The sequence below is a fragment of the Amphiura filiformis genome, chromosome 20, assembly GCF_039555335.1.
Source record: "Amphiura filiformis chromosome 20, Afil_fr2py, whole genome shotgun sequence".
Lineage (NCBI taxonomy): Eukaryota > Metazoa > Echinodermata > Ophiuroidea > Amphilepidida > Amphiuridae > Amphiura > Amphiura filiformis.
This window is the reverse complement of record NC_092647.1, coordinates 61803961-61827650: the sequence shown is the minus strand read 5'-3', so window position 1 is coordinate 61827650 and position 23690 is coordinate 61803961. Positions and strand designations below refer to the sequence as shown.

Genomic DNA, 23690 nt, shown 5'->3' with positions numbered 1-23690 from the left:
TGCTTAAATGCATGTTGTAGTAATTGAACCTAAACATGGTAATGTAACTCGGACAAGGCAGACACACCATGAAAGCTCTAAAGTTTGTTCTGTTTATATAAGGTGGAAAAAATAAAGACTCTTAACACCGTGTATTGATATAGAATGGCATGCACGCAGTTGGGCACAATGCTTACGCTAGTTGTGCGTCGCATAATGCGTGACTGGCGCACGCTTATGTGAATTTACGCGAGCCGAATAATTTCTGCCTTATATAAGCCGAACAAACTTCAACATGTGCACAACTTGGATGTTGGCATCACACTTCCATCCAAATAGTCCTTGAATTAGTAGTATGGGACATCATGTAGAAATGGGAACATACCAATCTTAAATTGTGTGTAACCCAATTTTATATCTAAATTTGGTGTAAAAATGTCTTTAGAGAAAAGAAATTCCCATGCAATCAGTGTATTTTCTCTTGTATGTCTCTCCAATGCTTTATATTGTATGTAGATTGAGGCTGACAGCAGGGTGATAAGTACATACAACTAGCACCCCAAGTACCCAGTGATATGGCCTCTTGCACCTCAAGCAGCCAGGTCTAGATGCAGGCATTGAATAGATTGAGCAAAGTGCAATGCTGGTCTGTCATCACACAGACTGTTTTTCTGCATTTATTCATGTCTTCTATGAGGTCAATTCCAGTAGATGTCCATGGTAAAGCAAGACATGCCATCATATAGAAAGGGTTGATTTGAAGGTTATGTTAAAGGTTTACATGCAGGTGCTATTCTGCATTTTGTGAGATAATCTTGGGATACCATATGCATGACTCTTTATAATTACCTAAGATAATTCAGTTTCACCTTTTTCAGCTGAATGCAATCTACTTAAGATCACAAAATGCTATCTACTAAAGATAGTTAAATGCTGTCTACTGAAGATAAATGCTGTCTACTGAAGATAGTTAAATGCTATCTACTAAAGATAGTTAAATGCTATCTACTAAAGATAGTTAAATGCTATCTACTGAAGATAGTTAAATGCTATCTACTAAAGATAGTTAAATGCTATCTACTGAAGATAGTTAAATGCTATCTACTAAAGATAGTTAAATGCTATCTACTAAAGATAGTTAAATGCTATCTACTGAAGATAGCTAAATGCCATCTACTGAAGATAGCAAAATGCTATCTACTAAAGATAGCAAAATGCTATCCACTAAAGATAGCAAAATACTATCTATTAAGGGTAGCAAAATGCTATCTACTAAAGATAGTTAAATGCTATCTACTGAAGATAGCTAAATGCCATCTACTGAAGATAGCAAAATGCTATCTACTAAAGATAGCAAAATGCTATCCACTAAAGATAGCAAAATACTATCTATTAAGGGTAGCAAAATGCTATCTACTAAAGATAGCAAAATGCTATCTACTGAAGATAGCTAAATGCTATCTACTGATGATAGCTAAATGCTATCTACTGAAGATAGCTAAATGCTATCTACTGAAGATAGCTAAATGCTATCTACTGAAGATAGCTAAATGATATCTACTGAAGATAGCTAAATGCTATCTACTGAAGATAGCTAAATGCTATCTACTGAAGATAGTAAAAAACTATTTATCTAAGGCAGTGAAATGCTCTATTCCTAAAGTAGGTGTACTTGATATACTTGTGTGTATTTCTCCTATACATAGAGAGATTATTGCAGCATGTTTGGATACCATGCGAAGCAATTTCTATGTATCTTTAAAGTGCTGTCTACCTCTGGTTCTCCATGTATGTTTTTCCTGCTTGAGATTTGAAGGTCACAATAGATTTGGACACTTGCAATGCATTAGAAATATTGCTGAAGTTTACTCCCCGTCCCACAACGCTTACAAAGTGCTATTTACCCATGTCCAATTGATTTTTCTATGCATGATGATGACTTCTCTTTCTTTTAACTCTTATTTTTTGTTCCGTGTTCTTGACCCCTCCACATTTGCACACAGCTGAATACACTGATGAGATAATGAAGATTATAACGAAGAACAGCTTTGTTATTAAAAAAACGACTATTTCAATCGACCATTTGAAATGAAAATGTTGCATTGTGTATTTCTTGGAAGGTTACGTTTATATCTATATGAGACTATGAGCGTGCAGTAATAAACAGATGTAAATTTTGCTAAAACGATCGTTGCTAGTATTGAGTTGTAAGAACCTAACCATCAATGACAAGCAAAGCAAATGCACTCTCAGCTTTATCTGAAGGTGTTTGACAGGAGCGTTTGAAAAGAAATGTACTTTACAAATTGTTTTTTATTGATATGAGATGGAATTTATTCTTTCATTCGCAAGTGGTGTGAATAACTTATTAAATCATCGGTTTCAGATTTGAAAGGATTGCGTCAAATCAAAATCAGTATGTAAAGATATTAAACAAACGATTAATCCAATAACGTAACTAAATTTTTCCCAAATATGGCCGGAAGAAATATTTGATATGTTGCTTTATTTTCACTTCCTGTGTGCATAAGCGCTTGTCAACAATCGCTTGTACTTAAAACGCTTCTAGGGTTTATACCTGAGATACCTTAGCTTTGCAAATGATACAATGCTGCCCTTGACCTTGACATATCAGGCTCATCAATTCCTTCCGAGACGACACTTTTTCGTTACACGTCGTCGTCCTCCATCTGTTTCATCCCCAGGATAAGAAATGATATCGCTTGATGTCAATCTTGTTTATCCAGCCTCCTCGCCATATCCCAGTAGGTTTTATTCACCTTTTAATGGGAATTATCTACAAACTATACACAGTAGTGTTTTTTATCTTTACCAGGCAGCCATTATGACAGTTGCTATGGTAACCATTTATCATGTATGCAGCAGAGGAAGAGAGAGAGAGCGTTTGTGTATCGTTGCATGTGTGTTATACCATACGCACATGCATTTGACAACAACAACTCGGAATCACGTACAGGTAGTATATATACACACATATACCTGCCATGCTGCATTAGGACGTATAGCCTAGCTATAGGTAACCCTCAGCATGCCCCCAGGGCAACAAGGGCTTACCATTATAGGTAACCCTCAGCATGCCCCCAGGGCAACAAGGGCTTACCATTGCCAGCTTTCTCTCTCTCTCTTCCTCCGTCCTCTCATCATATTTTCTTTCACGCATCCAATTGGGTTTTCTCACTCTAGACAGCTGACGTAATGCTTATATGGATGCCGGGAGGTATCTTAAAAGTCAACACATTGTTAGATATTTGCACTAGTTCTTCAGACCGGATAAACATGTCGGCAGATACACCAGTGATATTGTCACTACTCATGTCAAGAACAGATCAGAAATCACTGCGTCCTCTTTGTCTCTCTTATTTTGTCCTTTTTTAAAACTCACATAATTGTCACATTCTACGTTTTTTTTCAGATCAGACTATTCTCTTTCCCTCTCTTGCTTCGTCCTGTTTGAACTTTCATTTGCAATAGCTGAAAATCAGTCAGAAAGTGAAAGTTGCATGTTTTCCATTTTTCAGTTTGACTCTTATTTGCCAACACAACATTGATTCTTAATAATTTGTAGGAATTTATATTTTTTCTGTGCAATTGACCATGTACATCATGGATAATGAACAAGAAGTTGGAAAACAATAAGGCGCAGTCTTAATGTTTTCTTATCTTTTCTTTTTGATATGTATGGACATCATATTTGTGGGTGTAATTTGTGGAAAATTATTTTTTCATCTCCAATTTTGCTATGGATGAACTCATCTTGAAATATCTAACAATTGTGGCAAGTTAAGTCAATAAAAGAAAATTACAATTGAACAATATGAATGGATGCAGAGAGATGATATTATTGCATGACATTGAATGGCATGGTGAAAAGGATATTTATTTCTATTAGTGGTGCTGGAGAGAAGGAATAAAATGAACATGTCTTCAGCAAAGACAAAATTGAAAAAGGTATATTTTTGACAAATTCTAGATTTATGATTTTTGCTGTTGGAATAGTCCTTCCACTGCTACTCCTTCATTCTTTAGGAACTCTTTCAAAATGTAACCAGTAACTACATTATGCAAAAATTGAAATAAATGTTAAAATTGTTGTCACCCAAACTAGTTCAATTTGTCAAAGATAGCTGCATCTAGATCCATTTTTAGTTTCATGGTAATATCATTTTAGTTCAAGATGTTAGTGCAATAAGGTCCCATCTGCAATAGCTACCATGTGTGATTGTAAGATGTGTACAGTAGGCTATAGAATGCAGAATTTGTCAGATATCTATAGGGCAGCTATTGCAAATAGGGCTTTCTTGCTCTATAGCCCTCAAAATGTATATTTATCCAGGGTCCATGGTATCACTCAAAGTTGTAAAACATGAATGAGATCCTCAGTAATGCTGTTGCATATTTTACAGCCATATTTTATCGATGATGTAAATTAGTAATTTGAAATGTAGCTGTATAAAATTGAGGACTTTGCTCATTATGTCAGCGGTATTAAATCAAATAAGTAACTTTTGAAGCACAATAAATATTCATTTATTTGAATATATAATATTTTGGCATAATCACACTGTCTATTCAGCTGCAAAAAGGGATTTTGGAATGTTATAGATCTATGCAAAAGATCCACAACTTCCGTCTTCACACTGCTACTGTGAGTCAATGTTACCAAACCTGCAATTTTGGAGCCCAATCGGGTGACTTTGAAGATTGTTTCCTGTCCTATTGAAACAAGTGGTTAAGATAAAAATTGGCTTCTGCGACTTATGATAGTTTTTTGTCGATAGAAACCAATGATTACAAGAAAAATTGGGTGACTTTTCAATTATTTGACCGGCAATTTGAGCGGAAAATATTTGCCAACCCTGCTGCGATTTTTAAACAAATCGCTAAAACGTTTTCTAACAGATTTATCTGTTGCCTATCACCTGAAGCCAATGCTTGATAACACTTATTGTATTTCCTGTAGTACTTGACAGCTAAGCATACGCATACATCAAATGCAAATCTGGATTTGAATTTGAATTGATAACAAGATGTGGCAGGTATAAGGTGATTCTAAATATACTGGAATATGGTGGATTAAAATGTTACATGGGGATGTTTGACGATATGAATAATTTGAAATAACATAATTTACTGTGAATATTGTTGTTTCAAATGTTACAGTTTACAGTTATGTTCAACAATATGAAAGGTGATCTTTTGTGATTGCAATGCAATTCTTTTTGTGATTTCTTGTAAAAAAAAAAACACCAAAAAAACACACAACTATATGAACATAACAACTGTTGGTTAAAAATTAGATTAATTTTGGGCTATTCCAGTTGAAACCCATACACCCCCTATGGTAAATGTGACCTTAATCTTCCACACAGGAAGTGTGAATTTCAAATGGGGTTACCAGGATGAGTGACTCCTATTTGAAATCTACACCCCTTGTGGAGGAGATTAAGGGCAATGCTTCAACAGGGGGTGTATGGATTTCAAGTGGAATAGCTCATTGAGATATAGCAGGCAGTATGTTATAAATATAAAATGTGCTCGTAATGTTATTGTATACAATTGTACACAATAGTAAGTACTACATGTTCATTTACCAAGCAACTATGTAAAAATTATACACAATTGTACCAAACTTTTCAATTTTTACAAGATATTGGGTGATATTGCTTTTTTTACAGTTGCTAGGTTCGTAGAGTAAATAGTGCTGTTACTTCAACAACCATTTTAAAAGCATAATAAATTGTAACTATGAAATGCTTGATGCTTTTTATGCTTTCCAGATGAGTGTACTAATTCAAAAGTCAAAATGTGTGAAGATATTTGTTTTTATAGATGTGCATTATCGAATCATTCTGAATGTTACAACTAGATTCAATAATCGTATGTTCAAAATTGTTGAACTGATCAATTTTTGGCAATAAAAATGGTTGAAGTCATATTCAAATACATGTAGGTAATTGGAAAACATGTAGACAATTTCATGTAAAATGTCCCATTTTGTCTTTAATACACAGCTAGCTTTTGATTACTAGCGGGCTATAATAGCACATCTATGCTACTAACAAAGGTGCATAAACAGAATTTTGATTTTTATGATTTTCGGCATGAGCAAATCGCTGAATGGATGCAACTCAACTAAGCATGAATTTGGTTTTCTATTGTGGATGGGACACTTACTGTTTATATTTACAAATAAGTGAGTGATTCAATTTGGCTGCAAGTTTCAGCACAATAAAGTGTTTAAAACGAGAAAAATTATTTTCATGAAGATCCAAATGAACCATGGTCAGCATATCAACATTAGATTCATTTTACTTAAAATTGCTCTGCATTATCTAAAATGGTTGTTGTATCTCTGTATTCAGACACGTCTGCATATTCGCTCTTATACAAAGAAGTCAATTTGCTTGAAATAAACCACGGCATTGTTTATAAAATAAAGAAGAAAGTTTTCCAATATGAAATGAATTTGATATATTCATTGAAGAAAAAGAAGAACAAAATGTTGATAATCCCAAAACTGCTTGAGGTACGGTTACCATGACAATAATATCCATTGTGGGTGATGAGATTTTAAAAATCAGGACTGTTAATTCCCATGAGTAAAACACATTGAATCACAAAATCACTAGAAGCAATGCTTCCAATTCAATCTGATTGCATACAAGCAGTGCGTGTAGATAACACCATGTTTTAAAAGGGATCTCCATATTTTTATGATTCAACAGTAAAAGATGGGATGCAAATATTATTCAGTCACTCCTGCATGAAAGAAAAAATCTGACTACAACATCTGCTGAAACAGATGGTGATGAGTATCACAACGAGCCATACACAAGACAAAATGCATAGGCTATTCCAGATGAAATCCTTACATCCCTTATGGTAGACATGACCTTAATCTTCCACACAGGGAGTGTGAATTTCAAATGGGGTTGCCTAAATGGGCAAGTCCATTTGAAATCTACACTCCCTGTGATCGAGATTAAGGTCATGTCTATAGTAGGTGGTGTATGGATTTCAACCGGAATAGCCAAATGCTGTTGTCTTTCGTCGTTTGTGAAGTCGTAACCCCAGCCAGCGGCTCAATTCGCACATCACCAATTCATAAATAGATATCGCCTTGCGTAATTACAATTGCCAGGGAATCGATACGTTGGACAACCAAATATTTCCGCCGGCCGGTGTTCGGATGTTGCAGTGTAAAATGCAAGATGACACATCCTTGTGTTGGGGATGAAGAGGACAAGAGGCAGCGTAGTCCTACTAAATCTCAACTTGGATTTGATAATGGACTACCTTTGTAGTAGTCCGACTAATCAAAACCAAATAGTTGGGCACTATGTGCATTACAATTTTAGTGTAAATATAACTACATTTACAAAATACATCCCCCTTTTGTTTTGTATAACACTATAGATAATCGGCATGACCATGTTACTACAGCTAATAGTCCCAACTATGACCATTTTTCGTCTTAGACATGCAAAGGTTGCTTTTAAGTAGCTTATATATTAAAGGAGTATTTTGTGATCCTTGCATCCTCTTCTGGTATCTCAGAACGAAATTCAAATTTCACGATATCTTTGCTAAACGAATTCATCTGCAAGAATTTTTTTGCACATAAACATTATGTAGCCAGAGGTATCCAGTGGTATAAAATCTAAACTTTTTTTTGAGAAAAGTGGGGGGATGAGGCTGTGGATCACGAAATGCCCTTTTAAAAGATATGACTACAGCTAAAGTCCCAACTATGACCATTTTTCGTCTTAGACATGCAAGGGTTGCTTTTAAGTAGCTTATATATTAAATCATGAAACCACTTTTGGATTATTTGGAACATGTGGCTAGCTGCTCCTTATTCCATATGACAAATTGAGATGGTTCATTGTGATAAGTTATCTCACCTTTATGGAAGTGACACAGATTGAAAACGCCTTTTCAATAGGACTAAGATTGTGTGCCGAGATACAAGGTTGAGTAATTTGTTTCTTGCAGGCTTCTTGTTGGTTATTTCATGAGATTTGTAGATGTACATATCATTGAGACAATGGTCTAGGGAGATTACGAGGCTCATTGTATAGTCATTGAGGGTGGACACCGACTATGAGCAAAATAGCATCATCCTCAAGAGTGTAGTTCATTGTACTATATTTAACAATCATTCATAGAATGGTTGACCTCATATGAAAGGTATGAGTTTTTGTACAGAAAACCTAGAGGTCATTCAATGAGTGTCAAGACATATTGGGGTTAAAACACTTCATCCTACGTCCTGTTTGAGGGGAGTCTGGTTATGTTGATATGAAGGGGCTGATTTTTGTCCATGGAATTTATAGAGGAGAAGGTAAACTCTGCTCCATATTTGCATATTGCTCAAGGAATGAAAAGCAGTGCACCTCTGGATGTGTATTGTTTTGCAATGCATATGATGCGTCAGTGTACATTGTGAAGTATAGTTTTTTAGTGATTGCTTATTTGTGTGTACTGCAATTGAGCTAACAATACTAAGAATTACATGCACAAATCTATTTAATGCTCTTAATAGTATATCCACGCAAGATTACAAGTTGGGACCAGAGAAAGCACATTTCGTATTGCAAAATGAAAAACATGCACAAACATACTGGGCAATTTTGTTGCAGAAAATAATGATTGAATGAGTTATTTCAATGCAAGCATCAAATATTAACATAGTACAGGAAATGAAAATTTGATAGAACAATGCAAAGAAAAAAAGCACAATAGTATGTAGGTCAGCCAACAATAGTCATAATATTTGGACTTGAACTTCAGAATTTTGAATTGCATTTTCCCATTAAAATTGCCACAGGCACAATACCACCATCATGATGATTTATAGACACATTGTGGCATTACATTTATGATATCAATCAATGCCAATTATACAACAACATATATATTATGATGTCCCTTTATATATGTTGTCAGCATTTCATTTTTCAACCATTTTTGACAAACCACTCTACAAATTAGTAAATAACCAAGTGCGCCAAAACGTGGGGATGTTTTCTAGGGAATCGATGTACCATCCAATATCCGCTGTCGTCTGCTCTGTGTGTCGTCTGCTCTCTGTAGTGATTTGACTGTCAGGATGTGTACACATTAGGTACGTTTTTGTGTGCCAAATTCATTAGGGTAAAGGTGGCGGTGTAATTACTTGTAACAGTTCCGTCCCTATTATACTCATCTGGTTTTATGCTCCTTGTTAACCACTACCATTCGTTATACAGCTGATGAATGAGAGAAAGATGATGAGACAAAATGGTCCCATTTAAAATAAAATAGTATTTTGCGTGCTAGCCATAGGCTTCAATATAAAAGTATGAATCAAATGTAGACCTATATAGCACACATATTTCAATTTAGCTTTCAACATGATTACATGAAAATTCTTGAGTTGTATGTCATTGGTGATATTTACCAATAAATACCAATATTTCCCACCTGATTAGTTGTGCCACACACACAAAATTACTAGCATTCCTAGTACTTGTCAATGCAAAATAAAACATCTTCATCCATGGCATAGTCTTTTTAAAGACATTTTTTGTTTCAAAATATCAAGAGCTATCTTAAGAACCACCAAACCAATACTAGGCTTGTTTGTACTCATTTTGATGCATTTTTCATGCTGATTCTAAATGTGGTCATGAAAAAACATTCGTAGTCCCAAAAAATAGGCATTTATTTTGAAGTTGTCAGAAATTTTAGAGATTAAAAAATTGATGTGGATTTGAATTTGAAATGATTTAAAATTTGGTCACATTATGCTACAGAATATACACCAGATTTCAGTCAAAATAGAGGGTAATTATATGAAGGGAAATTTTCTCCTCTCCAGCATAATACAAAATGTCTTCTTTTTTGGTAAAATGGTTTCACACTTAAGGTTGTCTGCGATTTGGCACATTGGCTTACCACTACCACTAGTGCAACTTTTGATGTTCGCCTATGGCTTTGTGAATGTTTAGCTGCAGAATATATAGGTTGTGGACCTGAAAATAAATAAGTTGTTTTAACATAATGCTCATTGTTATAGTTTGATAAGCGATGTTTTAAAATTTTGAGTTGCAGTACATTTCTTATTTCATTAGATATTCAAGAAAATAAATCATGCATTTTGCACTGCCTTAATACTTTTGGTTAAATAAGACAATATTTATGTCTAGTCATGATTTTATGTGCTATATTTAATAATTTAAATTTTATCCATTGAAATTCTTGAACAATGAAATAATTTTAAATCAAATGTGTAAAGTACTTTCCTTAACCTTCCTGTACGTAAGCTTTTAACCAAGGTCAGCATTGTAAACTAACACATCAAATTCTAAATGGACCACATCCAATTAAATATATCATCTTGATGGCAATAATTTAGTAGGTCGATCATTTTTTATGCATAAAATGTAAATTTTGGTTTTACTGTGGTTTAGTAGATTGGTAAGGTCAGTTCATTGCACTTCTTAAGAACAAAATATTGATATTTTTGTGGTAAATGTCTTGAAAAATATTGAAAAGCTATTTTTTCAAGGCAAGATTTTTACGATATCATCTGCTAAAAATGTACACTATGTAGAAGCAAAATTTCAAAGGCAATTTAATTTTGCATTATAAGCAGTAAGCACCAATATATATTTTTATTTTGCAGTAGGTCTATTAATTTTTGAAGTGTTTACTTTTTTAACTACATATCACCTTGAAAGATAACTTGCTTGAGTAGCTGAGCGAGGGATCCTTCAGTAATAACGATTCTCATAAAAACTTATATCACAAAAATCAATTTTAATTTTCCAAAAAACCCACTAATTCTACATTCAGCTTAGTGATGCTCTTCTGATTCTTGTTCGATTGGTTGTCAGATTGTTTTGAAGCTCAACTTGAATCAAGCGCTGGGAAGGTAGCTTGATTGCTGGGGAGGGGAGTCAGGAAAGTGGTAATGTTGACCATATTTGAAGATAGTAAAAAAAAAGAAAAGGAGATGATCCTGTATAAACAGTGATCGGAGTGCCCATCTCTCTTTCTTTGGCGATTGGGCCGGATTCCTCCATGTAATGTTACTATAGGGGAATCGCTACACCTCCTCTACAGCGAGTCTGTTACCTTTTATATACCTGGGTGGAGTGGATTAATGGAGATACAGTGGCATCGCCCAATGGCATCGCCTGGGCTCGAACCCGCAACCTTCCGATTATGAGTCGGAGCCCATTCTGCTTGGCCACCATGCTCCCAAAGATAGAGGAGCACACATGTAAACAGCCTTTAAGTGAGCAAAGGCCTGGCAATTGAGTGAGAATGTTTTCCCAACGGAAAGTGGGAATTAGAAAGATATGATGTAACAAAATTTTGTTACCTTCACCTCTGTAGATTTTACCTTGCCATGTCAGAATTCTCTTCCCCATGCCTGTGGTTATGCCCCTTTATATGAGAAAGCTACAGCATCTCTTGTGAATTATAATTTTTTAAATATTTATTTTGAAGAAATTCTTCTTATACTGTGACTTACTTGTTTTAGATTTCTCGTACTTGTTCTATACTATGTGTGTTAAAGGACGACAAAAAAGGTGCTTTTTAAATTCTAAAGAAAAGAAACCTAATTTTAATCTTCTAAGATATCTTTATTTTAACAGGTGGGTGTTTGAAAATCTTCTTGATTTGTAATTGCGCAGTTAAGCTTTGTCGTACACGAAGAAAATCCTTCTGACCTTTGATAATTTGCCGTCTTCGCAAACGTATAGCCATGATATTTTGCAAAAGTTTATATAGGCTATATCATATCTCACTCTTTGCATAAACGATTGGAAATCCGAGTCATGTTTGATTGTGGAATAGTGGCTTTAATATCAGACTGTATTGACTCATTGCAATGTCAAAGTGTCGGTGAAAAACTCAAGAAATTATTCCGATAAGAGTGACTATCACTTGAGCCGAGTAGACGGGATGACAAGGTGATGCATGAATACAAGACTGAAGTTGTACTAGTGCTTTGTAATTAATATAGCTCTCTGTCGAAATTTACCACCCCTAGGTCCCCAACTATAATATTATGCATTATCAAAGATACTAAAAATTAGATTATCTTTGGCATTATACAACATTCTTTCTTGCATCATCAGTCATCAGACTGGTGCAAAAGAATTCAATAATGTCAAAATTTTAAATTGCCCTTCATCAGTTTAAAAACTCACAAGTACAACTTTGAATTTTCATGAAATCAGTGTAGCCATCGTCAATACAAAATAGTGCTTTGTAATTAATACTAGGCACAATGCAACCCTCTTGCATCGGTCTTAAACTGATGAAGGACGACTTTGATTTTTCGTCGCATCGGTCTAGCCATTGTCAATATATTAGCTTTGAGTTGTATAAGTTGCCAGGATGTTGAAGTATCCTTGCCTTTTATTAAACACCATTTTTTGATAAAGCCAAAGAAACTGATGGTAAATTTAATATCTATAATAAAATATTTTTGTGGCAAGACAATTAAAATCACATCAAATCACGCATCGCGTCTTGAATTTTTAACGCTGCATGGTTCATGACAACAGAGAATAAAAATCTATAAGAGGGAAAATTCAACTCAAGCTTTAATCTGTATGTCGCATAGAAAAAAGAAAATTGCCCCCGAAAAAAATCAACATTGTTGAAGCCTAATTGCACTTGAATAAGACACTATTTGTTCACTTTGTGACAAAAGTGTGCGGCGCTGCTGGAGGCTGATGGGATTAGTCAAGCGGAAGACAAGTTACTCTGTGTAGCCTTGTTACGAAAAGCTGCCATATGATATGTACAATTATTATGCTTGATTGCAACACCAGGCTGAAGAAATATGTTTTCTTTCTGTTAATTCATAGTCATATTAAAGGAATAATATGCAAGGTTAGCCAAATTTTGATTTTAAAGCAAAAAATTAGCATTTTCCTGATTTTGAAGATAATAATCTGGAAAAACATCAGATACATACATTTTAGTCTCAATCTTAATTTCTGCATAAACAAAATCATTATTGATTGATTTTTGATTTGTTTCTGGGAGCTGTGTATATATGCTTTTCACTGTGCTCGTTGTATGTCATGGGATAGCAGTGGTGGTGCCAGGATTTTTTCAGGGTAGGGGGGCCTGGGGGAAAAATTAACAAATTTTGTGCAAAATTGCAACAAAAAGCGGAAATCCCCCCCAGTTGCGCCGCATATGTGATTCTTGTGATTGGAATGACTCTGAGCAAGCATCCTAAAAAAATTTCAGTCGCTTATCAAGTTCCATCAAAAGACAGCAAATATCAACTCGGCAGCTATTCTTGTATTGAATACACATACAATGCAGTGCTACTGAGGAGTATGCTTTTGAATGTTATCATACCGTAGCTGTCAAAAAATAACCAATTTTGACTCAACTAACACAGAAAACCTATGGCTCTTAAGATCAGGCATTTCAGTTGTGCTGGTGTGATTGTGAATATACTTAACCAAATATGTTTCAGTAGTTTCTTTAACTATATTTCAATTATGATTGTCTGCTTGTTATGACTTATGAATTTAGCTCTTCCAGATGAAATACATATACCCCCTGTGGAAAACGTGACCTTAATATCCCACACAGGGGGTGTGGATATCAATTGGAGTCACTAATTTAATATCCCCATTTAAAATCTGCACTCCCTGTGTGGGAGATTAAGGTTATGTCTTCCATAAGGGGTGTATGGATTTCAATTGGAATAGCCCATTGAATATTGAGCTATCAAAGAACAGGCTTTTAGATTTCTTTTTTAGACTACATTGCCATTTACTGTAATGGAACTTGAAAAGGCTTTTTAAAACCAAAATCGTATTCTAAACTGAACCATTGTTTGTCATAGGTGTAACATTTTAAGCAAATTGAAAAATTGCTTTTTTAATAAATATACCAAAAATGGCATCTTGAGTAGATGTCTACAAATGCTGTGGCAAAGCTTTCGCAGTTTTTGTGGCTAATACTTTTTAAATAGAAAAAAAAGCCTTTTTTTCAGGTATATAGATTATGTGTGTATGTTTGAGTAGCATGCTCCGATTTCATGTTGCCATAAATCTGATTAAAATTGATGTAATAATGGGATCCTTATAACAAAAGAATATCAAAATGTCGCTTTCTTGATTAGTTACATTTTTCACTCCCCCGGGGTGATTTCCTTGCTTTTTATTTGGGGATTTTCATGAGGTATTTTTCAAACTATATTGATTCAGATTGTGCAAATCCATATCAAAATGGATTGTGTGATGTGGTGTATCTAATTCCTATTCCAAAATACATAAAAGAGTAATATATATAAGAAAATTGATAAAACTATGACAGCATTTTTTGTTCTTGCGGGCTGTTAGATGAGGATGCAGGTTTTCATGAATCTGAATCATTTTGGATTCAAAGCAACATTTTCTGTTACCTCATTAGTTTTATTGATACATACTGATGGCATAAAACAAGAGCAGACTATGCAGAGGGCTATTCCAGTTGAAATCCATACACCACCTATGGTAGACATACCTTTATCTCACACACAGGGGGTGTATATTTCAAATGGAGCTACCCACTTGGGTAACCCCATTTGAAATTCACACTCCCTGTGTAGAAGATTAAGGTGATGTCATCCATAGGGGATGTAAATTTCAACTAGAATAGCCTAAAGTAGCAACTGAGATAAGGAATTTGCCAAACCGTGATGCAATTTGCATAAGTGTGGTGGTACAAAGATGCCAGTATTTGAAGAAAAAAAAGGCTGCAAATGTAAATTCTGCCAGACCTGACAGTATTCTTATTTCCTAATAACTCCGACTAGGCTTACCCCAATTCTCACTGCATTTTGAGACCAACCAAAGATGCACGTCAGGTGGTGAGACACTAGGATCCACAACATGCTCATCTATCAAGGCACAGTTCTTTAACCCCAATACATTTGCACATTCATTGAATGACCTTTGAAAATGTGGGTACAAAAACTCATACTCTGCAACTTGAGGTCAAATTTTGCACTATGATTGTTTAATTGAGGTTATTGAACTATGCCATTTGGGATGAGACCATTGTGGTCCATAGTGAGATGAACTATGAATTTTGATTGAATATAATTGTGGGAGTTTTATCTGAGAGTTTTATTGTGAAATGGATGAGATAGGAATATGTGGTCTGTAAGCTGATACCAGTGAAAATATAGTCTGGAATAATTTAATGGGTGATGCGGTGGAGAAAATAAAATAGTTTGTTTGCTTTTTATTTGTACACTACACAAATGGTGAAAGGGATCTAAAAAAAAAAGGTTTTATTTCAAACTCTAATGGTGACCCGCAGGTCAAATTGCTAGAATTGTACATTAAACACACGTAAACAGACACAATGCAATTTGCAGGCAGCAGCTTAATCAGCGCCAATATTGCAACATTGAAACAAACAACTATACAAACATCCAACCCCACCCCATCCCTCGTAGGCAATGAGGATAAAGTGCCTTGCCCAAGGACACAACACGTTGGCACGAGTGGGGCTCGAACTCACAACCTATGGATTATGAGTCGGGCCTTTATCCACTCGGCCACACGTACTCCACTATCTGTTTTGTCAGATAAAAATTAAGTGAACAAACAATTTTTCTCCATCTTCAAAATTAATGCATCTTGTTTGTTTCCTCCACCTATATTTATTTGCAATTGTCTGTCACTGTGATTATGAAATAAGACTTTACTGCACTGTTTTCTGTAAATCATTGTTATCGAACAATGAAAACCTTTGCTGAATTGAGAAAATGGAAATTTTAATGACTTGCTATTAATAACGTACATAAAATTGATGATAAAATATCTGATTGTGTACATCTGTTTATTAGTGTTATTGTTAATGCAAGCATCTTTGCTGTATTTTTCAGACAATATTTTTAATAATTAATTTCAGGTGTTTGTAGAGAGTTGTGGTAAATTGAGATTTGGTATAGAGAATAATTTCAATGAAACATACTTTTTGCTCTTTAATTTAAAGTTGAACAGTTTTGATTAATTTTTATTAAGCTTTATATATAAAAATATGAGAAAATGTGAAACTGCACATTTGTTCAAAATATGTACATTTCAAATTAATCAAAAATGGTTAAAAGCTTGATTTGCAAACTTCTACATTCATCAGACATATATATGATGGACATTTAGACATTCATAATGACTGACTCCATTATCCATTTTATACTTTGGTTGCTTGTCAAAGAAGTTTTTATTAATAATTCCATTCCCAATTCAATTTTTCACTTGAGACAGTGAATAAGTTCAAGAGTATGGATAATTCTCTGATTTGAAACAGGTGACATTATACATTACTCTGATTTTTGCTTAAACTTAACAACAAATGGCATATTTTTGATGTCTACTGAAGATAGCATATTTGCATATATATCAACCATATATATTACTCAAAGAAAACCAGATTTGTAAATCAGATGAGCGTCATTCATTAATGTTCAGACATCGGAACACTTGTCTTGCACTACCAAGTACTGAAGTCCCCTGACATTGAAAAACACTTTGGTCAACACCTTGAGAAAAAAAAGGGAAAAGAAAGGAAAAAATTAAAATATTGTCAGTATACTGTATTGTCAGTGTCTGATCTTTTAAATTTTCGAGTAGTGTAAAGCTGATTATATCATGAAAGTAAGTTTAGCATAACATATTCATAATTCTTTTGTTGAGTGTTCCCATGCCTACTATAAAATGGTCGTTTGAAAGATGATTTTATCATGGAATTATTCATATAATGGGAATATTTAATTGTTATCAGTTATGAAATGCTTTTGAGCATATTACTACACATGTATGAGATATTTGTGACCTGCATGCCAGCTGTGTTGAACAGGCTATTCCATATGTTATACACCTCCCCTCTGGGCATGGTTTGTAAGTGTGTGTTTCCAGGAAAGATCTGTGAAAATTGTCAAGTAGCCTATTTTTTGAAATACCATGTTTAAAGCAGAATTTTATATGAAAATTGTAATTCTGGGCCACGCAGCATTTTTCTCCATAATATTTGAGTTACATCGTCTATCATTAATTTTTGATGTGATTTGATGTTTTTAAATTGTAATGACAAACGTGGTAAAAAGTAAATGAATGAAATCAAGCTCAAAATAAATGAACCTCAAAATGGTTCGAAACTGACTTTTCCTCCCTAAAACTGTTTTTGGTGTAATAATAAGGCTTTCTGAGTGCAATATCTACGGAGAGCTATATTTAATAGTATGGTAGTGATTTTAACAAGATAGCAGATAGTGTGGATAAGAAATCGACAACAGCACAGGTGTGGATCAAATGAGTGTGAAATTTGGAAGTATGATTTCATCAGGTTCTCACCAATATCAAAAATTAATGCAAATGAATATTAATAACCTCTGATATAATAACCCTGATTTTGTAATACATGTATAATGCATGAAGTGATTCACTAATATTCCACTTTGTTTGTTTATTTTCATTGCAGGGTTACGAAGGTTCATTACTAAAGGTCACAAGTAAACCTGGCAAAAACTCATCGGTAAGTGATAATTCTATTTAACCGTACTATGTACTGAGCTAAGTAACTGATAATCAGGCCCGTAACTAGGGGAGGTCCCCTTTATGACCCCATTGCCCCATTTGCGAGTGTAGTGTAGTGTTTTTAGCCTTTTTTGGTTAATTAAGGTCCAAATTTGTAAGAAAATAGCCCCCCCCCCAAGTCCACCTTTTCAAAATCCGCTCCCCAAGTCCACTTTTTCAAAATCCGCCCCCAAATGAAATCCTTGATACGGGTTGTTGATAACATTTAATAAACACTTCAACGAATTTATTTCCACACTTAAACATATAGTATAGGAGGCTTTGCTTATAATTAACACTACAACATGTTATATAGCTGATATGCAAACATGTTGAAGTCAATAAAGTGTTTATTAAGTGTTGTCACCCATTCAGGTAACCCCCGAGGTAACCCAATTCACACTCCTTGTGTGGAGGATTATCATGTCATCCATTGGGGGTGTATGGATTTCAACTGCAATTCGTCAGTGAAGTGGTTACATAACTCCTTGGTAACTGGATCACACACCTTTTGGAATTGGTATAGTACATGCCATAGACTTTGTGTTGCGATCATTTCGATCATGGTGCAGAACTCAAAAGCGTGATCCAGTTGACAGAGTGATAATTGGATTACACATAACAGTTCTCTGGTGAAAAGCCCAATACAGGAGGGCTACAAATCACTCTCCAAGTTTTTAGGAGAGTGATGTGAAATGGTGGTGCACATTACTAAATTGTTGGCGCAAATCAGTGTGCACATTACTGCTGAGAATGTCACTCCTAATGTATTTGAGGTGAGCTTTCTGGAGTGCCGTTATTTGCTCTCCTTACTCAATCAATCAAATTTATAAACACATTTAAGTGGTTTTTTAAAATAAAATATAGAGAATACTGCTTTCCTGCAGACTGGTCCCCTTGTCCTTTATATGGTCTGTTCTTAAATATATACTTTTAAACCAGATAATTTGCATCAATATCAAAGATAAAAAAATGGCATTTTATCATACAAAAAAGCCGCAGCGCATGAATCGTATTCTCTGAAGTGGCACAATTTGCATCTTATTTGTAATACTCATATCAGCTTGCTGTCATGAATTCACATCAGTCCCACAGTCAATTTACACATGAAAAATACAAGATATTATGAATTCATATCAGTCTCACATTTCCTGTATACATACATTTCCATTTTGTATATTTTGTTCCACGTAGAGCCTCCGTGTTATTACTTGTTCTAGATGTAGCAAGTCTATTTCGGGTAAAATTGCCTTGTTTGCCACCATCATATCACTGTGCATTAGTTAATTACTTTCATTATTTATGCTTACATTTTACAAAAATGGGAAGTGTATAACGCAGTGCTGCTAAGAATACGCAAATATGAAATGTTTTTTTGTCATTTGGGGAAAAATCTTTATAAAAATGTTTTTTTTTCTATTCAAGGATTTGGAGAGTCCATTGACCTAATAATTTTTCAAAAAAGAAATTGAAAATCGCCAAAAACAAATTGCCAAGAAAAAAAAAAAAAAAATGGAAAATCGAGGTGCATATTTTGGCGTCCATAATCGTGTATTCTTAGCAGGCCTAGTACATGTATGTAAAGCCTCCAGAGCTTTAGATAGCATGGACCTTGTTTGTATCAAGCTTAATGATAATTGCTTTTCCATTTTTATTAAAAACTACCAAAAAATTTGAAAATTAATATTTTATTTGTTTTCATCAAGTACATGCTACAATTTTGGGAGTGTTTTGCATGAAGACTAAGTTAAAATTTCTATGAAATTTTCAGTATGATTTATAAAAGCGTCTTTCCGTTTCCTCCAATTTTCCCGCAACCTCTGGTTAGGTTTTTTTCTCAACAAAATAACATTTCATCCTGTTTCTTTATGAACCTGTTATTCCACGTAAGTTCTTTAAATCAAGCCTCATTGAGCTATTTGAATTGAAATCCATACACCCCCTATGGAAGACATGAATCTCCTGTGTGGGAGATTAGGGCGGTGTCTTCCTTAGTGGGGGACTGGGGGGTTCCAACTGGAAGAGCCTATTGTATTGCCATTTTCAAATGTTATCAACTAAATCCATCATCTGGTTTTTTTCTGCAATTTAGTTTTTTCCAGTGTTTACTCTTATTGGTTTCTTCTCATTCTTGTAATTATACTAAAGGCAGGTAAAAGGACTTTGTTTAAATTTCAGTAGTTTTTACCTGTTTTTATATATTTCGGCCCAATTTTTGGTTAAAAGAAAATTTTGTTTGAGAGAGACTTTATAAACCTTCAAGTTTTTGTTCACTGTTAAGTTCTTTTTCATGTCTTCAAATGGCACGTGCTAAAGAATCATCTCATGCTTCTTTACACAGTTCAGGAGAAAACAAGAATTCATGGAAAGATGACTTTGTTGTAGTTCAGGGGTATGATGCTGCAATAAAGATATAAGTTACATGGACCATGTTAAATCAACTAAAGTGTCAACTGGGATTTCATCTTAGAATCGACAGTAATTATATGAAACCTTTATATATAGCGTGAAGACAAAAAGAGAACAGCAAATACTATAGAACACATTTGTGGCGCTTTGGCAAATACTACTGAACACATCTCTGACGCTTAAACACATATTTCCCATTAAAAACAAATTGAGTAAAGATAAAGCTACTCAGTAGTATACACTTAAATATAGGTTTGAATTGGACAGAATTCAATTTATATTGAAAAAGGGTAAAAAGAACCAATAAAATAAGCATTGGTCCCCTGTCCATTTGCACACAAAAGGTAGCATTGTATGTTTTTTTCTAGCTTTGGTCAGTCAAGCTCTCAAAAGTGAAGAGAAGTGAATCCAAGTCATTGAAAATGCACAGACAGCATGGTCATAACCATGGTAACGAGCCGCAAAAATACAAGCAAGCAAAGCGTAGTAGTGACTTGGCCGATTGTGGCTGGATGGATGTTATTAATGAGAGCTTCAGTATCGCTTTTTTAATGTAAATATATCTGTTGTCGCGTATTATCAGCATAATATGCATACGAGCTGATAATGTGGGCAGAGTTGATATTAACAAGAGATAAATGAAGGTGATCGGCTGTCGATTGCCTTATTGATATGTTTGGTTATGGATTGGGTGGGTGACTCTTTCAACAACAAAAAGGCTGTATCTTGTGTGGACTTGTAATAACCCATACATTCTTTTAACATTGTTTTAGTCATAATGTTTTTGAACAATGGTTATCGGGTGTCTTTTTTGCTGGTGATTTTTTTGGGGGGAAAGGGTGCAGGGGCGGTTGATTCAGTATAAAAAGTAGAGCTATAATTTGTCTGTTTGACAGCATCTAGCGTGAAAAAAAGTCTTATTCATAAAAATTTTTGAGTCAAATGAAGTAAAAAAAATTCTAATCCAAGTTAAAATGATTTTTTAGTAGTAAAAAAATTTGACCTTAACGGGATTCGAACCAATCCAGCGGCGACTTTTGCAAATTAAAAAATTGCAAAAACCTTTGGTCACGCTGACCAACAGGAAACTGGATTTCATATTTGATTGAAAATGACAAGGCTTTCAGAAATTAACATAGTGTATTCCACTATTTGTGGTCATAAGTAAAAATATAAATCATTTTATCTTGATAGATAATAGTGAGTGATATGAAAATTCATTTGGCTATTCCAGTTGAAATCCACCCCCCCCCCCCCCTATTGAAGATGTGACCTTAATCTCCCACACAGGGAGTTGAATTTCAAATTAGCCTTTTTGAAGTATGGTGTACACAAAAGGAGGGCAGTCTTCAAGTTGGGTAAAAACCACCAAATTCAAAAGACTTTACCCACTTAGTGCAGCGCCATCCTATTGTGTCCGCCTTATCTCGAAAAGGCTAATGGGGCTACCTGAATGGGGGACTCTATTTGAAATCTACACTCTCTGTGTGAGAGATTAAGGTTATGTTTTCCATAGGGGGTGAATAGATTTCAATTGGAATAGCCCATTTTCAAAAGATGAAATTAAAATTAAGTGTAATCAGAACAGGAATAAAATGCCCCTCAAATCTCAACATGGTTTCAGGCAGCTCTACCAAATGTATGACTGTTCATTTCACCTGACTTGGGTTCTACAACTTGATTTGAAGCTTTCACAGTCTTCAATACTCCACAACTCAAGCTATTACCCACTTCTTTATCAAGAGGGATCATTGATTCATAAGAGCAACAATTTACTGTTAAGATAGGAAGAGTCAAATGCTGTCCCACTTTAAAATATAAAGGTTTGTCGCTATTTCGTGCGTAGAACATTTATATCACCGTCACTTGGCATGTTTCCCTTCAATTTCAGACTTTGCTAGCAACTTAGCAGTCTTTCAAAGGCTTCCCAGCAAAGAGCAGTGCCATTTAATTTTCAAGCTACAATAAACAGACAAAGCATTAGAGACCTTTTATTTTGATATTATTTGACCTAAATCTCGCTCAAATGTACTGTACTTTGAGTTTTCCTCCTGAAGTAAATTGCATCACAGATACATACATATAAATGCAGACATGAAGTTGCACTTCTTCACTTGGAGCTATCAGATTTTAAAATGTTGAAAATAAAATAAAATCAAATAAAATGCTGAAAATTTAAAGCTTACAACTTTTGAAATCTACTTGATAAATGTCTTCAAATTAAGACAAACATGATTTGTTCAGTGGTTATTGAAAGACCTTTTTTTAGCCCCTATAGTTAAGCCATGAAAAGGTCTGTATTTTATCATCTATATCATTTGATAGAATTAAAATTTGAACTGTTCAATTTTTATTCTACTTACAGCCTGTAGGATTCGTCACATTTGACTCAAGAACGGGAGCAGAAGCAGCAAAGCAAGCATTACAGGTAAGATGAAACTGAAAAGGGAGCCCCACCCCCTTGGGAGCCCTTGCTTTGTAGGAGCCCTTGTCCCTTCCCCCCTAAATGAGTTGACTGTTTTGTAGAGGATCAGTATTTTGACCCCCATTCCCCCGGCATATTTGCCCCTGCCTGGCTCCTCACTATGGAAAGTCTAGTTATGCCACTGATCAAAATGTTCCATTTTGTTCTAGTTTGTTAAAATATTTTTTACAAGTTAAATGAAAATCTAGTAAAAATCATGTTGTATGATTTTTAGGCCACAATCAATGGACCTATATTTTATATAGAAGATAATGTTCATTTCGAAGAGGATTCTGGTAAATGGAAAAATAAAACTATTTTCTGCATGTCAGTTAAAGGCATCATCAAAATAAATGACATGAAAATTTGACCATCATGATGATAATGTTTCACAGTCTGCAAGACAACTTGTTACACGATATCCCCAACCGATCGGTCAAGCTGGACAGGTGACAAGTACTGGACATTGCATTGTCCACTAGGCCAACGAGCGGTTATGAATGATCCAAGGATTGGAGAAACTGAACCATCACATCGTTTATGTTGGCCAACTAGCATTACAGTGTCCCAGGCTATAACACAATTTAATGTAAACCGTTGGAGAGTTGGATTTCTCTGAGTCGGGTAATTTTAGACGTGGAAATATCACGGGCAGCTTTCTAAGCGGTAGAATGAGTTCAAAAGGTCCTTTTGTGCTATGCATTGTAACATGGAACCAGACACTATGTTGGCTATTGTATCCCATTGTCAGTACTGAGCTCCGTAGATTTACTTCAAAAAGTGTTATAAGGGGTTACTGAGATGGCATCACATTGAAAGAAAAACAATTTGTTATGTTTTTCTTGATATCATTATATCCATTTAGTGCACTACAAGTCCATCTTGTCAAGTTCTTGATTTTAATTTTATTCCACCATAAGGAATAAAAATTCCTTTAAAAAAGGAATGGGCCATCATAAAGAGAAAGGGAAATGCTTATGAATCCCCACACTTTGCTTCCAACCCTATCTTGTTATTTATAATTTTTTGCAAACTGAACTAAATTATGATGACTTCGAAGTCCAACGCAGATCAACTTTCATTCTAGTATAAACTGCAAAAAGAGTGTTGAAAAATAGGGGGCAGATAAGTGTTCAGAAAGTTAACTGTTAAACATGTTAATGTTTGGATCCTAAACACATTTATGATTATGTGTTTAAGTGTGTAAATGCTAAGCATTT

General features: G+C 34.7%; 1 protein-coding gene across 1 annotated transcript in view; it reads left to right on the top strand.

Annotated features, from left to right (window-relative positions):
- LOC140142516 (uncharacterized) overlaps positions 1–23690 on the top strand; it is a 165869-nt gene that overhangs the window by 109582 nt on the left and 32597 nt on the right. The window contains 2 exon segments of the mRNA XM_072164506.1: positions 17503–17556; positions 22372–22434. Of these exon segments, the coding sequence (XP_072020607.1) occupies positions 17503–17556; positions 22372–22434 (117 nt within the window).